The sequence below is a fragment of the Corapipo altera genome, unplaced genomic scaffold (assembly GCF_003945725.1).
Source record: "Corapipo altera isolate COAL_440 unplaced genomic scaffold, ASM394572v1 193, whole genome shotgun sequence".
Classification (NCBI taxonomy): Eukaryota; Metazoa; Chordata; class Aves; order Passeriformes; family Pipridae; genus Corapipo; species Corapipo altera.
This window is the reverse complement of record NW_020884996.1, coordinates 178,849-195,408: the sequence shown is the minus strand read 5'-3', so window position 1 is coordinate 195,408 and position 16,560 is coordinate 178,849. Positions and strand designations below refer to the sequence as shown.

Here is a 16,560-nt window from a genome sequence, read left to right as displayed (position 1 = left end):
AACAAGGATGTGATCCCAGATCACCATCTTCACCTTCAAAAACAAGGGTGTGATCCCAGGGCACCATCTCATCTTCCCAGATCATTATGGAAGGTACAAAGAGGAACCACAGATGGGAAGGGGCTCCACTTTGCTGAACTCCAATCTCAAAAATTTATAATTTCAACAAACTAAAGAGGTTCAGTAAAGATGGACAGAAAATGCACAGACTGAACACTAAAATGGCAGAGAAGCACACACTGATTCCATGCCTTTTGCACTGGATTTAGATGGGAATAAAAACCCAGGAGGACTCTGGAGGGGAAGCACAAACAGCACAGAGCTGAGTGGAAGGGGGTCTGAGCAGCTGAGGTCATTTCATCTGTGCTCTTCCAGAGTTGATTCCATCAATCCCAGAGCCTGGCTTGCTCTTCCTGGCATTTTCTCTCACAGGCAACACAAGTCCTGCCTCCCCAAAATGCTGTGCCTCCTCTGCAGCAGAAAAATGGCCTTTTAATAATCTACAAGAGCCTAATAAAAAACCCTAAGTCTATTAAAAAGAAAAATCTCCATTTATTCCAATTGCAGCACCTGACTGGGAAGACAATCCACGTCCACAAGTTCATTCAGGTTGCGGACAACAAGCTGATCCCAGGATTTTTAAAGTAAACCACCAGTAGCACTGTCCCCTTCCTGGTGGGATTTCCCTCTTCCTTCCCCCACATTCCCACCCCCAGGATGAAGGGGCTGGGCTGGATCTCAGCAGCAGAGTGTGGTTTGTATTGATTAACTAATGACTGCAGTGCACGAAGCTTGCAAGGCTTTATTAATAACTCCCTGCTCTCAGTTATCAGGGAATTACAGGGGGATGCAATTCTGCATCTCAATATATCCCTCCTTCCATGGATCTCCCAGCAAATCATCATGCACAAGGATTCTCAGTGCAGAAAGCCCCTTCCAAAGCAGCTTTCACCTCTGTTTTGGAGGAGATGGGAGAGTGAAAAGCTCTTCTGCCTGGCCATCCTTTATCTCACTTTCCTTTTATTCCTTTTAATGAATATCATCGTTCCTTCCTCTCTCCCTTTTATCAACAGAAAAGGGTCTGGCTTTGCCAAATCTGCCTGAGAGCAAATGGTGTTGCAGTTAATCCATAAATCAACCATCACCATAAATTCTGCTCTTTCTCCATCCAAAACTGCAGAGCTGTAAAACAGATTACACGGGATAGCAGAGGCAGGAAGGGAATTTGTGAGCTGTGAGGAGCCCACCACGGCCAAATGGCCTTTCCTGCCCCTCCTTTCCCCCCACTCCACCCAAAAAGCCCATAAATCTCTGCTGGCAGGACCAGAACACACAAAGAGCCAGTGTGGACAGTCTGAGAGCAAGGCAACCCCACACACCTCACGTGGAAGGCTGTGCTGACCTTGGGGATTGAGGGAGGAAAGGCTGCAGAACCTTCTCCTGAATTCCACAACCCCAAGACATCGGAAAAGTGAAACTCTGAAAAATAAAAGTTCTCAGGATGGAGTATCAGCTCCCTCAGGGCAAAACTCAGCTGGGATTCCAGCTAATCCAGCCTGAAGAAATTCAGGATCTCCAGGGTGCCAGGGTTAGTGGCATCCCAATAACCAGCACTTACAGTCCCATTGGATCCATTCAGTGATTCCACCCCCCTGGGCAATGCCCTCCCAAGGAATTGGGATAGTTAGGAGGCAATAAATGATGCAAGGGACAAGTGCCCTTCCCCCCTGCTGCCACACAATTGGGTATCAAACATTAAACCAGCTGCTTTAAATGAGATTACACCGAGCTGACGAGGAGCTGCAACACATGGGAGGGTGTGTTAAACCCAGAACATCACCCAGAGGAAATGGGGATGAGGGCCCAGCATCCTGCCTGGAAAATGGAGAGGGAGAAGCTGGAAGAGTTAAGCTCCATGACTGTATTAGGTCATTTTCTTTCTCCAAGAGAGTTTTCCAGGGATTAACGTGTTCTGTCCTGGGGGGAAGGGGAGGACGAGTTCTGCTCAGGGAAAACTGCAGCTGTTCAGAGACAACAGTGAGAAATAAATTCAGAGTGAGATCCTCAGCACCTCAGAGCTGCAGCTGCTTCCCAAGATGCTTTTAGCCAAGGACAGAGAGGACTCCTTGGACAATCCCCTCCTAAGGGAGCAACCACATCCTGCTTTAAATCTCCTCATCACATCTCTGTCAGAAGATGGGAGGATTCCCTGGTGCTGGTGGCACCAGTAACAGACACAACAAATGGATTAAACTGTAGATGTGACAAGGAAGTCACAGAATCCCAGAATGGTTTGGGTTGGAAGGGACCTTAAAGCCCACCCAGTGCCACCCCCTGCCATGGGCAGGGACACCTCCCACTATCCCAGGTTGCTCCAACCTGGCCTTGGACACTCCCAGGGATGGAGCAGCCACAATATCTTTGGACAAATCTTCCCATGGCCTTGTCCTCCTTCACTGCTAAAGACAGACTTACCCTACACTGCTCACCTGGAGGGAAGAAAGTAGAAATCCTAAAATACTTTAACCAACAAAGTTCTGGGGTAACTCTCTGCACCTTCAGGTTTGCAGGCTTTTACAAGGCAGAATTCCACTGTAATTGTATCTGTGACCAGTGCTTCCAACTAATCATATTATTTTAAAGTTCCTTTGGTAATTTGTCCTTAATTCCACATAAACTGCTGCTCTGGCATAAAGTGTACTTTGTGATATCAAAGTCAAACAGATTAGGCATGATCCACTTCCAGAGAGGGAGTGTTTTGGAGAGGAGACGATCTAACTTAAGAGCTAAAGCTGGCTCCCTGTTTTAATTAAAGGGGATTAAACATCCATCATGATAAGGAAAAAGGGACATTTTATAAAAATCAATTACCTTCCTCGGTGTCAGCTTGGTTTAACACCTGCAGTTTCTGAGAGAAAGAACAGTGTAACAACCCACCAGTACTTGGAGATAAATTAAATACTGTTGCTGTACAGCAAGATCAGTCACAAAATAGCCAAGAAAAACAACTTTATTACCCAGTCAGGTGTTACACTGTTGACAAAACAAGACCTTGCACTTCTAAAGTGTAACATCAAATTCACAATATTGAGATTTAAAGTTTCCTCCAGCTCTTCCCCACCCCGGGAAGCCTCCAGGTGGGGACTGTACATCTTTATCAAGAGGAAACGAAGCGACGTGGAGCATCTCAGTGTTTAAAAATATGCTTTTGGAGTTGCAAGGGCTGAGCCACACAAGTTCCTCAAATAAAATGCCATAATAACCATGAAGAATGAGGCCTGGCATTCAGTTTTGTTGCTTCTGTCATTATAAAAATGAGTTTCCACTTGACAATATGCTCAATTTTAGCTCTCAGCATAGGAACGCACGAGGTGATTACACATAATATGTATAATTGATACAGCAGAAATTCCCACCACCAGAGGTTTAATACAGGGCTGCAAAATGAAACATATTTCAGGTTTTTTTCAAAAGTTGAAGACCATGAAAGGGTTGTAATTAAACTCCTAATGGGAGAGGGACATTTTATTGTAATTTGAGGGAGAAAAAGCAAGTCAAAGGCTCGCTCTGGCAGCTGCCTGAGGGGCTTCACATGAGGTTACACAACAGCTCCCAGTTCCTGGGGTGTCTGATGGGAAGTGCCCACACCTTCCATAATATCTCTTCAGCCTGTCAGAGCGATTTTCCAGTTAAAAACAACAGCAGTGTGAGCACAATGTGGAGCAGAGCATGTGCCTGGGAACAGCACATCAGGAGGGATCATCGTCTCTGGGAGGAGGTGAGTCCAACCCGAGGGGCAGGGCAGGTCCCTGCAGCACAACCAGGGCTGGAGACACACCACTGCTCCTCCTTCTTGCTCCAGCACAACAGAATTTAAGAACTAAAGGCATTGCAATCTAAATTATTTAAAGAGAAGCAAGAAAAGAGCTTGTTTTCCATCACCCCTTTCCTCTCCCTCATGGCCGGGTGACCCTTTGCTGCTCGACTGCTTCACTTTTGCTGAATAATTTTTGAAGCTGCATCCCAGGGACACAACCCTGTGCAGACACCTCTGACTGCTGCAGCCTGTCCTGGCTCTGCTGATGGAAAGGAACAGCACCAGGAGTGTTGGCAGCAGCACTTCTCTGCAGTGACAGGGACACACATTAATCAAGGAGCTGCACGACCCAGCAGATGCTCATTAGGTCGTAGAAAGAAGCCACTTTGAGTTGTTGAGCCACAGACATTTATTTTACCTGCAATCCCAACAGGCCCCAAAGCACCTGTTTTGTAAGAGGGAACGTCGCAAAGACAGGAATGAAAGGCACAAAACACTCAGTAACAATCCTCCCTGACCCAGGAGACAGATTCTTTGTCACTAAGGTGTCAAAGTTGTCCCAAATACCACCCAGAGCTCCATGAGAAGGTCCTTCAGCTCCTGCACAGCATCTCTCCTGTCAGGGGGGGCTGAGGGAGCTGGGCCTGGTTAGTCTGGAGAAGATTGAGAGGGGATCTTATCAATCTGTAAAAATATCTCCAAGGGGTGTCCATGGGATTGTGCCAAACTCTTTCCAGTGGTGCCCACTGACAGGACATGGAGCAATGAATGGCCAGAAACTAAAACACAAGAAGTTCCACCTCCACATGAGGAAGAACCTCTTTCCATGGAGGTGGAAGAGCCCTGGAACAGCTGCCAAGGGAGGGTGTGGAGTCTCCCTCTCTGGTGACATTCCAAACCCACCTGGACACATTCCTGTGCCACCTGCTCTGGGTAGGTGGGATTGGACTGAATCATCTCCAGAGATCCCTTCTAACCCTAAAAATTCTTGGATTCTGTGAAATAATAGAGATTTTTTTGTAGAACCCACTTGAATGAGGTCTGGGAGGGAACCTCAAGGAGCCCAACTCCTTTCTCCCCTTCCCCTTGGATGGAGACAGGGCTGGTGGCTCCTCAGCCTTCCCACAGAGCTTCCCCTGCAGAGCTGGGCTGTGAGAGACAGCCTGGATTAGAGATAAAGATAATTTATGGGAGACACCAAGGGAGAGTTATGGTTTTTAACGGGCAATTTTGAAGCAGAATACTACCAATATACAGAGTCCTTGGTTTCACTATATAAATATCTCTGACAGCCAAACAATAACTCTGCCTCTTATTTTAGAGCTCAGAACCCAAACTGGTAGACTTCCTAACTCTCCACACTCCTGCTGTTCCCTGAGGTGCTTCCAAGATGATCACTGTCAGAGTCACAGAGTCTATAAAAAGGATGAAGGAAGCTGGGAAATTTCCACAGAGGTGGTGCCAGCAAAACAGAGAGAACGTTTCAGCCACCCTTGAGTAAAGCCAGGCTGCACCACTGGAATTCCAGCAGTGCAGTCCAAGAGCTCCCCCAGCTGAGCTCTGGGATGGCTGCAACCACTTCCAGAACACGGTGAGCTGCTCAGGTACCTGGAAAGTTCCAGATCTGCTCCAAGGGATATTCAGATTTACTTTTGGAAGCTTGTTCAGGGAAGAGCTTGAGAACTCATTAACAGGAGCTGTCACAGTGAAGAACAAGGAAGAAATGACTTGGGCAAGTGGCAAACTCTTGCCTTATGCTTAAGGGAACAGCAGGGAGGCCCTGCCAAACCAGCAGTGGCATCTTGTCACAGCCCATCTAGTTCTGTGTCACACACTGGCATTTATATATGAATAACTCCATTGAACAGGAAAACACTTTGCTCAGAACATGCTCTGTCCTCAAAATCCTCCTTTTCCCCCAGCTGGGGGAGGTTCAGAGAACCAGTGACTGCCAGAGAACTGCACAAACACAGAATCACTGCATAAAAATCCCCCTCTCCTGTTTAAATAGGGGGGGAAAGTGCATTTAAAAACCACCAAACAAAGCAGGTGCAGAGCAAGTTCCAGCTTGGGTTTTTAAGCAGCGACACCTGAGCTCCTTGGTAAAAATTTTGAGCAGATTTTATGATTTCTCTTCTCCACTCCCACTATAAGCAGCAGTGACTGAACTCAATTCCTCTCAGGGGGATTTTAGCTGTTCCCCAGCTTCTCCCCAAAATTCTCAGTAGATCAGATAAAAATAAGAGCTCCCAAGAACTTCTGAAATCTGGTATTTGCCAGATGCAATTTTGCATCTATAACTTCCAATTCTTTCTGATTTTTAACCTCTTCACCCAAATGTGCCACACAAAGGTGCTTTGAGTTTTACTCTTTGGAGGTTTGTTTTATTTCTCTGTACAATCCCTATTTCCCACAGAAATATATAGACATGGTAGGAGGTTGGAACCTGATGATCCTTAAGTGCCTTTCCAACCCAAACCATTCTGAGATTCTAGGAAAAAACACTTTTTAGTAAAGATGAGGCAACAGCTTCATGCAAAGTGTTTCTCATCCTTATGATATCCACATATCAGAGCTACAATACTGAAAAAAAAACCCACAAAAAAACCACTAAACACCAAAAAAACTGCCATCAAACCCAAGAGAAAAAAAGGAAAACAATAAAAAACACCAAAAAAATCAAACAGCATGAAGTGCAAGAAGAAAAGCAGTTTAAATGAGGCTACAAATACTTCGTGTATACTCCATTTAGCAGCTGTTCTTTAAGTTTTACTCACACTGTGGGTTTGTGGAACAGCCAGTGATTTCCTGCTGCTTTTCCAGCTTCTCTTTTAAGGGTGAATTTGCTCTTATTTCTACTTTAGGAAAGTGTTAACCCTCCATTCCAGGCAGCACATTCTAGGGTGAGTCAGAGCCCGTTAACACCCAGGGATGGAAGGAGCAGAGAGAGGGAACAGAAGGGAACAACCCAACCCGGAGCTCGGCTCAGCTGCTCCCACAGCTCCTGGAAGAAGCAGGGCTGGGTGGGGACAGCAGGGGAGGGAGCACCGGGCTGGAGGTGACGCTGTGGGATGTGGTGGGAGGGGATGAGGAGCTTCCCGTGTGCTGCGGCACCACCTGGTGGAGACGGGAACCGGGAAAAGGGGCTGGAACGGGATGATTCCAGAGGAAAAACTGACAGGATCTAAACTGAGAGAATCCTGGAATATGCTGAGCTGGGAGAGTCCCCCAAGGATCAACAGCCCAACTCCTGGCCTGGCACAGACTCCCCAACAATTCCCCCCGTCCCTGAAAGCGTCCGAACGCTCCTGGAGCTCTGGCAGGTTTGGTGCTGAAACTTTGGTGTCCCCTCTGGGGGAAGAACCTTTTCCTGAGAGCATTTCACACCCCATTTACAATCCAGAAATCCTTTTCTTCAACTCAGGCTTGTTTAACAGAAGCACCACAAGAGACCCTGCAAAAATCCACCTAATGGGAGACAAAGGATCGGGAACATCGGGAAACATCTCCCAATGTGTCGGAAGGAGTTTTAAAATTCACATTAATGCTACAACAGATTCAGCCCCTCCTTCCACCCCTTTTCCAGGGCTGGAAAAGAGCATTAGAGCCATTCATTAAAGCCTCCTGGTTCTTGAGGGCTTTTATGAGCCCACAGGCACCAACATTCCCGGAGATACTCGGTGTCACCAGGGACTCATCGGGCTGAGGGATGGGATCTCACCTGCCACTGCCAGGGCACAATGACAGCAGCTCCACTGTGACATTTAAGCTCTAATTTGCAGGCAAATGTCAATATTTATTAGTCACACCAAGATCTTCAGCAAAGTCTCTGTGGTTATACTTTTAAACTGCTCGAAAAAGGATATTGGCTCCTGGGAACTTAGTCCAGACTTCTCTACGTTCTTAATTTCACCCTTAACTATTGATTACTTTTGTGGAAAGTTATTTTCAACCAGCCTGTGCACCAGCAGTGTTAAAAGATGCTTGCAATCGTGCCAAAAATTGACTATGGAAAAATAACCCTTCGCCCCAGTTTGTCCCTGGAGCTGTAAACATATTTATGGATTTAAATAATGGAAATTTTAAAGCAACAGATGTTTCCTGCCTACAGCACAGTGCAAGAACAACAGACTTTCACTATGACAGTGCATCTGAAGCATCCACACACTCCCAACACCACTTGCTCTGCTGTGCATTAGTTTGCAAAAATCCCCCAAGTGTTGAAATCTGGTTTTAATCATGATGTCAACAAGTCTCCCTAAAAGTCAGGAATCAGGGCCCTCTGAGCAAGGCAGCACGAAAGAAAGAAAGTCAAACTGCTTTTAAATGCAGAGGAGGAGAGGAGAGAAAAAAAAAAGGAAATGGAGAAGTTATTAATCTGATGGAATTTGGGAGATCTGGAGAAAAGGGTTTTTCAGGGATCTCCAAGCAGAGGGCAACAGCCCTCACTTACCAGGATTTTGGCTCCCCAAAATGCAAGTAGTTGATGCTGTAGAGATCCATGTCCTCTGTGTGCCAAGCAAAAGTTGTCTTCCACATCCCAAAGTAGAGGTAGGGAGTGTTCACACCCTCTATGATAATGCCACACTCGTGTTCCACCATGTCCAGGAGGGTGTTCAGGTTGCCAATGTTCCATTCATCCACGTCCTGGAATTCAGAAGAAATGTTTGGGACTTCTGAGGAAGAATCACAGCCCACAGCTTCCTTTCAATGCCTTAAAATGCTGGATATAAGGGTGTTATCACCTGCATTCACTGAATTCCACCTGCTTCCAGAAAGCTTGATTTCATGTTCAGCACTGACCACAGGAAGGAAGGATCACCAGCCCCTCACTAAAGTGTTCTCTGAAGAGGCATTTGCACTATAAAATACCCCACTAATTAATTAACTATTCTGTGAATAAACACAAGATAAACTCAGGGTAAAACACATTTCTCCCAAAGACACTCCAGGCAGTTTTTCTCCACCTGATGAACATCATGATGTGACCTTAATGTGGCCAAAGAGGCAAAATCTTCCCCCTCAGCTCAGTGTTTCAGGGAAAGAACAGGGATGACAGTCCTGGTTTTATCAATAACACAAAAAAAGCAGCAGGTAGTTCTAAATCTGACACTTGCTTTTCTCTGCTTCAACATGAATTTGAGAATTTGAATTTGTACCATTAACTGGTACAGCTCTCAAACCTGAAGACTGATACAATCTCCAAAAGGAAACTCAGAGTCTCCCTTTTTTCCAAGTGCACTTGATTTGTGAGGAAGAAACTGAGGGGGATGGGAGCATTCCCTGCTCCAGGATGCTGCTTCTGGAGCAGCAGGACAGGGAAACTCAGGCTGCTCAGTCTTGAAACTTTCCAAATCAGCCTGAAAAAAACCCCAAACCAGGGGCAGGGAGGAAAGGGCTGAAGGAGGGAAGTGGCTGAAAAGTGAAATGATGCAGAGGGAGAACGACTTTCAGGGACTCTCCCACCTCAATTCCTGCAGCAATGGCAGCAGTTTGAGAACAGGAAATGATCTTTAGGTGTGATTGGTAACTCAGTTTAATTTCTGCTCACAGGAACTTGAAGGAAACCCAGTGTATATGGAGTTTACTGCAGGAGCTACTTCTCCTAAAGGAGTGTCTCATTATGTCACCTGCCCTGATCACATGAGGGAAAGAACGTGGATATTAAAAAAAATTATCATTTTATATTGTAATTTATATAATTTACATTCTTTATATTATATAGTCTATCTACTTTATAGTGTAATTCTAATCCTATATTATAACAGAATGAGATACTCTCATCCAAGCACCAAATCCTAGGGATACCTGTGATGCCCATGGCTCTGAAGGCCTCAGATACCTCTGCTTATTCCAATTAATTCCATGTTAAACCCCACTGATAATAAAAAGACACTTTTACATTAACACTTCCACACTCAGACAATCAGAAAACACTCCAAAAAAAGAGCCACTTTCCACTCCAAAGAGAACTACAGAGGAGAGATTTAAATTATCTGCCCAAACAGAGAAAGAAGAGAAGAACCTTTATCATCTCCAGCAGAAGAGACCACGGCAGAATTACTTTAAGCAGAGGATGAAATTTCACCAAGGAAAAGCTTAAACCATTTGAATTGTGAACTAATTCAGTGTGCAGGTGCATTGTGTCCTAATGGAGCCGCTCACAAAGAAAAAATCCAAATGCAAATAATTTCAACTCCAAACACAAATAATTTGTGTTAAGATTCAAAAAAACCTATTTTTGATGAAGCACCAATTCCTTGAAATGCTGCTTTTTTTTTTCTGGCTCTCTAAGGAGCTTCAGCAGAAATCTCTGATTTATTTATTCCCTTAAAAAAAGAAACAAAATCCAAGCTATACATAATTTTTGGCCATCCACTTGATAAGAACTTGTTTAAATCATATTTTTCTACCAAAACTAAGCTTTTCACAGCTTCCTTTATGCCACCATCATCCTGAACCTCTGAAGAAGGTGGAAAGTTTAGTCTCAGTTTTGTAAGGAGGGAAAAATAATAATAAAGGTATTGTTTTTTTAAGGGCGGCTCAATCAAAGAAATTATTAATTAATGAGAAAAGAGCAATCAAGAAGTTCTAGAAGGAAGAAGGAATAAAAGAGGAGCATTTCACTTACTGCATCATACAGGGAGCCACTGATGTCAGCCCCATAAATTGGAGAGACAAAGGTGAGATTCTTCCAGTACTTGCGCTCCAAGTCCTCGAAATCCTGATGTCGAGGAGTGCAGTACCTGAGAGGGACACAGAGGAGAGGAATCCTAAGGAATATTCCCACAGATAAACCCCTGGGAAGCAGCAGGGGTGTCAGAGGAGGAGCTACTCAAGGTGCATTTCAGTTTTGATTCGGATCATTTACTGCCTTTCAAACCTTCCCACCAAACCCCTCAGGGATGGGAAGCACCAGATCCCCATCCCAAGGAAATGTGGGATGAAGTTGTTTCACGGGGAGCTGAAGGCAGGGGAAGCACTCAGGGATCAGAAAAACTTCAAAGCTGATTATCATGGAATGGGTTGGGTTGGAAGGGACCTTAAAGCTCATCCAGTGCCACCCCCTGCCATGGGCAGGGACACCTCCCACTAGCCCAGGGTGCTCCAACCTGGCCTTGGACAATTCCAGGGATGGGGCAGCCACAGCTGCTCTGGGCAACCTGTGCCAGGGCCTCCCCACCCTCCCAAGGAGGAATTTCTTCCTGATCTCTAATCTAAATCTCCCCCCCTTCATCTTAAAGCCACAACTGCCCAATGTCAGTATTGATTAAAACCCAGGGTACTCCAGACCTCTGGAAAAGTGACTCTGGAAACAGGTGCAGTTTGCACCAGCTGGCTCATCCCAGCTCACTGAGGTGCTCTGCAGGGTCCCCAGGCTCTCAGGAGACACTCATGTCACCAATGTGAGCTCAGGAGACACTCATGTCACCAACATCAGCTCAGGAGACACTCGTGTCACCAATGTGAGCTCAGGAGACACTCGTGTCACCAGTGTGAGCTCAGGTGACACTCGTGTCACCACTATCAGCTCAGGAGACACTCATGTCACCAACATCAGCTCAGACACTCCAAAATATTTGTATTTCTACCTCAGCAATGGAACACATTTTCCAGAACAACCATTAATACACCAAGAGCTCCTTTTTCAGTCCCAAGCCACTATTTTCAGGGAGATTCTCAGGCAAATCCTTGAAGAATTCTTCTACACCAACTCCCAGAAAAAGCTCTGAGAGGCACCAAAACCCGCCAACGCACCAACTTTTTTGAGCCTCTGGGTGTAAGCTCTCAAGAAAAAGCACTTTCCTCCAAAACACTTCAAATTTCACAAGGCTGCATTTCCCTTTGCAGAAGAAAAGCCTTCCCTAAAACTCCCCCACGCCCAGTTTTGAGCACATCCCTGGACAGCACCGTACTTCTCGCTGTTGGCCAGGCGCCGATATTCCCCCACGGTCATGGGCTTCTTCTGGATGTTGTACTGGGTGAACAACCCTGACTGCCCAGTGACCACCTGCTGGATGGGAGCTGGGATCACCATGTCATCGATGTCGTCGTAGGTTCTCCGGGGCTTCCATTCCTTGGGAGGAATCACCTGGAATCAGGGGGGAGAAAAGGGAAGGATGACAGCTGATGTTCACGACGGGCAAAAGGCAACTGCTGAGGGAAGGGCTGGTGAAGGGAAGGGATCTCATCCCAGTGCTGCAGGTCTTGGATAACAGGACACCTGCTGGGCTGACAGGGCTGCAGGGGGGCTCACAGCCCACCCAGAGCAGTCATAAAATCATAGAATCAGCTGGGTTGGAAGGGACCTCTGAGATCATCAATCCAACCCTTGATCCAACCCCGCTGTGGTTCCCAGCCCATGGCACTGATGCCACATCCAGTCTCGTCTTAAAAACCTCCAGGGATGGAGAATCCCCCACTTCCCTGGGCAGCCCATTCCAAGGGCTGAGCACCCTCTCTGCAAAGAAATTCTTCCTAATCTCCAACCTAAACCTCCCCTGGCACAGCTTCAGACTGAGCCCTCTTGTCTTGCTGATGGTTGCCTGGGAAAAGAGACCAACCCCCCCCTGGCTCCCCTCTCCTGTCAGGGAGTTGCAGAGAGTGAGGAGGTCTCCCCTGAGCCTCCTCTTCTCCAGGCTGAACAGCCCCAGCTCCCTCAGCCTCTCCTCACAGCACTTGTGCTCCAGTCCCTTCCCCAGCCTCGTTGCTCTCCTCTGGACCTGCTCCAGCCCCTCAATGTCCTTCCTGAGCTCAGGGCCCAGAACTGGACACAGCACTCCAGGGGTGGCCTCACCAGTGCTGAGTCCAGGCCCACACAGGATGGCCAGTGCTGATGGAAGACACAGAGTCATTCCAAGGAAATGTGCTGCATGCCAGAGGGACTGCACACACCTTCCCTCTCTCCCCTGCCATCCCACAAAGCTGCACAGACTCCTGAGCAGCAGCTTTATCACCATGTGGCATCTCTGGAAGTCCATAACCTTTTATAGTGGCCTGAACAACCATTCCAGCAGAAGATCACTGACATTTGGGGTTTCTTGAGGCTGTGAGGATGTTTTTTGTTTCATTTCTTTGGGTTTTTTAACTAGAAAGGCTCAAAGGACCTGAGGGAATGGCTGGAGCTGTGCCAGGGGGGTTGGGATGGATCTCAGGGAAAGGTTCTTCCCCCAGAGGGTGGTGGGCACTGCCCAGGCTCCCCAGGGCAGTGGGCACGGCCCCAAGGCTGCCAGAGCTCCAGGAGGGTTTGGACAACACTCTGAGGGACAGGGCGGGATTGTTGGGGTGTCCTGATGATCCTTGTGGGTCCCTTCCCCCTCAGGATATTCCAGGATTCTACAAAAATCCCATTGCATTGTTGCTGTTGACATTCCTGTATTTGTATGTGACAAATCAAGCCCCAACTCCTTAATTTAAGAGGGGTAAGAGGTGGAGAAGAACAAAAGAAAACCAGGGGGAACATGCCCAGAACTGTTCCCTCAGTTCTTGGAGGCTGCACAAAAAGAAACTGCTGCAAAGCAGGGCTGAATGTGGAAGAAAAAGCTGTAATTTTAAACCAAAGAGCTGCCACCAATGCCAGGCTCAAAAGCAGAGAACCATCAGCAGGATGAAAAAACACAATATTTGCAATCTAATTTGGATTAAGGATTGACCAAAAAAAAAAGTTGCAAAAACTGGAGGCCAAGTTGCAGGCAATGGTTCCTCCAGGGTGGGATGAGCTCAGCTCAGAAGGCTCTGAGCTGCAGTTACAAGAGAGACACACGAATGAAAAGCTCAGATTAATCCTAAAAGTCAAGTGATTTCTTTACAACATCTGGAATTCACCAACAACCCTTATTACAATAATCTCCCTCGTAGACTCCTGGCAGGTAATTGCTTGTACACTTGAGTGGACAAGGAAACATTTCCTGGGAGCTCTTCATCAACAGCCAGCTCTCTTTAGAACCTTAATAAACCCGGTAAGTGACCTATGTTTTAGAAGAAATAAGAATTATTTCATGCCTAACAGCTTTATTTCTCCTCTGTGCTTTATTAAGCCCTGCTAAATACCACACCTAACAGCTCCTTGTCAGGACAAATGATCCCAACAGCCCTGTGGTGACAGGGCCACAGAAATACTCCCTCTAATCACTTAGTCCTGGGTTTTTCCAAGCAGTTGTACTGGAATTTAGAAGCTTCACGTGAAAAGTTCTCACAGTGTTTCTTGACTTTAAATGTAAAGATAAGGATGGGAAGGAACTTGTTCCAGGGCCTCACCACCCTCATATACAAGAATTGCTCCCCAATATCCCACCTAACCCTGCCCTCTGGCAGTGGGAAGCCACTCCCCTTGTCCTGACACTACAGAGATATCCAAACCTGAGATCCTTCTTTATCCTACACTCAGGGGGAGCTGAAAACCTCACACCTGCAGCCCTTGAGGACCGTGGCCACCACAATGTGTGTCCTCAGCAAAAGAATCAGGCCACAGAAACACCCTCAGCCCATGTCTGAAAGGGACAGGAATATCCTTGCTTTCCATTTAGGGATCAGGGAAGGACATCCTGCAAGTTGACACTTCTTTATAGGACTGAAGGGAAGGGCTGGAGCTGTGCCAGGGGGGTTGGGATGGATCTCAGGGAAAGGTTCTTCCCCCACAGGGTGGTTGGGCACTGACCAGGCTCCCCAGGGCAGTGGGCACGGCCCCAAGGCTGCCAGAGCTCCAGGAGCGTTTGGATGATCCTCTGAGGGATTGTTGGGGTGTCCTGATGATCCCTGTGAGTCCCTTCCCGCTCAGGATATTCCAGGATTCTACAGAAATCCTGCTGCATTGTTGCTGGGGATGTTTCTGTGTTTGTAGGTGACAAATGAAGCCCCAACTCCTTAAATAAAGAGGGGCAGGGGGTGGAGAAGAACAGAAGCAAACCCTGGGGAACATGTCCAGAACTCTTGGACAACGCTCCGAGGGACAGGGGGGGATTGTTGGGGTGTCCTGGGCAGGGCCAAGAGTTGGGCTGATGATCCTTGGGGGTCTCAGAGTGTTCCATGACTCTACTGTAACTCCTCTGCCTCTCCTCTCTCCATAACTGAAGCAGAGATTCCAAGAACAAATTCCCAAAACACGACAAGAAATCAAACTGCTGCCGAGCAAGAGAACTTCCCAACCCCCCCCCTCCCTCCATCAACCAGAGCTTTGGGAAGGCACCTTCAGGCAGCTCCCAAATCCCTGGGCTGGGACAACTCACCTTGGCCAGCCCTGCCCGGTGAGCTCCTTGGGATTCCATGTAGGCGATGTACTTCCCAAAATCCCGGAATTCCTCCAGGCTGGGCCGGAAGGTCATGATCTTACAGCCGGGGTTCTGCGGACTCGGGTTTTCCGACCCCATATTTCCAGTGTGGCAGCTGAGGAGGGGAAAACACAAAGGGAGAGGGAAAGAAGAGGGGCAGGAAACAAAATATTGGTTAAAAAATGTCGGGTTTAACGAATTTCACAGAAAAGACGGGGAGATTTTACGTTTTTCTCCCCTCTTTTCCCCCAAGAGGATATTTGTAAGTGCTACCCTTTAACGTGGGGATATGAGGAGGTTCTGACCAAAAAATCCACTTGGTCAGGAAGTCCTGATACCAGGATCATCCCAGAGATTGGATATGGGCTAAATATAGACCATGGGCTTAACATCTGCCCCCATTCATGGCACAAATTGTGTCTCATCAGGATGGTGGTCACAGACCTTCTCAATACCTTCAGCATCTATTCAATGTGTAGAAGTTTTCCATCAAAATGCTCCATCCTGTTCTGTTTAGGTTCAAAACCAACAGCTTTCCCCCATGGTTGGTTTTTTTTCATGTGCTAGACAACATCAAAAATTCAAAAATTAGGGTTTTTTTTTTAAAGGTAGCTTCAACATCCTTTGTATTTGCAATGTATACAGATAAAACAAAGCATCAGATAATTCTTTAAAGAAATACTGATGCACAATTTCAAAACATCTTGCAATGTGAAAAGCCAAATGCTCAATTTACTTCACAATTTCAAGGGGAAAAAAAAAAAATCTCAAACAATTCAGGACGAAATCACAATTTTTAAAATGGGATTTTTTTTTTTTTAAGGTTATGCTGGAAGTTTGTTAGAGAAGAAAAAAATGTTTTTGTGGCATTTCAGTTGCAAACATAACTCAGAAAATATTCTCCATGTCAGAGAAGCAGCACAGCCAATATCCCAAACCCTCAGGAGGTGGCAGTGCTGGGCTGTGAAGGAATAAAAAGTGCAGCAACACTGTCAAAAGCGGCTTTTAAATCCAAGGAAAATATGTGTTTGGATTTAAACTGATTTCAAACGAGCCAAGCAACATTCCAGATGCTACCAGAAATACTCACTGTGTCAGGGAAAACAAAACAAAACAGGGAGAATAAAATAAAAATTAAAATTATCAATCAAAACGCTGCTAAATCTGTGTTTTAATGGCTGAGTGTGGCAATGAACTCACTTCAGAGACAGCAAGTGCTCTCACCTCCTGGAATTAAACCCACTAATTTGGACAAATTCCATACCCAGGGCACCAAGGTTGCCTTTACCATTTTTAACTGGGTAAACCATTTTTCATTTCAGAGGTAAAGTTTTGCCTTGAAATTTTAGAAAGTCCAAACTTTCAGGATTCTTCAGAGGAACTTCTATGGAAATTTGTTTCAAAACAATGAGCTGCAAGTCTTCAGCTCTTCCCCAGGGAGCCTTCAAAGGAATTTTATGGGTAAAAATCGCAGCC

At 46.3% G+C, this 16,560-nt stretch overlaps 1 protein-coding gene across 2 annotated transcripts in view; it reads right to left on the bottom strand.

Moving 5' to 3' along the window:
• KDM4B (lysine demethylase 4B) overlaps positions 1 to 15,196 on the bottom strand; it is an 83,100-nt gene extending 67,904 nt beyond the window's left edge. For both annotated transcript variants that reach the window (XM_027666564.1, XM_027666565.1), the window contains exons 1-4: positions 15,043 to 15,196; positions 11,734 to 11,909; positions 10,449 to 10,563; positions 8,271 to 8,464 (exon numbers count right to left, since the gene is read on the bottom strand). In XM_027666564.1, the coding sequence (XP_027522365.1) occupies positions 8,271 to 8,464; positions 10,449 to 10,563; positions 11,734 to 11,909; positions 15,043 to 15,183 (626 nt within the window). In that variant the 5' untranslated portion in view covers positions 15,184 to 15,196. The remainder of the gene's footprint in view (positions 1 to 8,270; positions 8,465 to 10,448; positions 10,564 to 11,733; positions 11,910 to 15,042) is intronic.
• Positions 15,197 to 16,560: the final 1,364 nt, after the last annotated feature.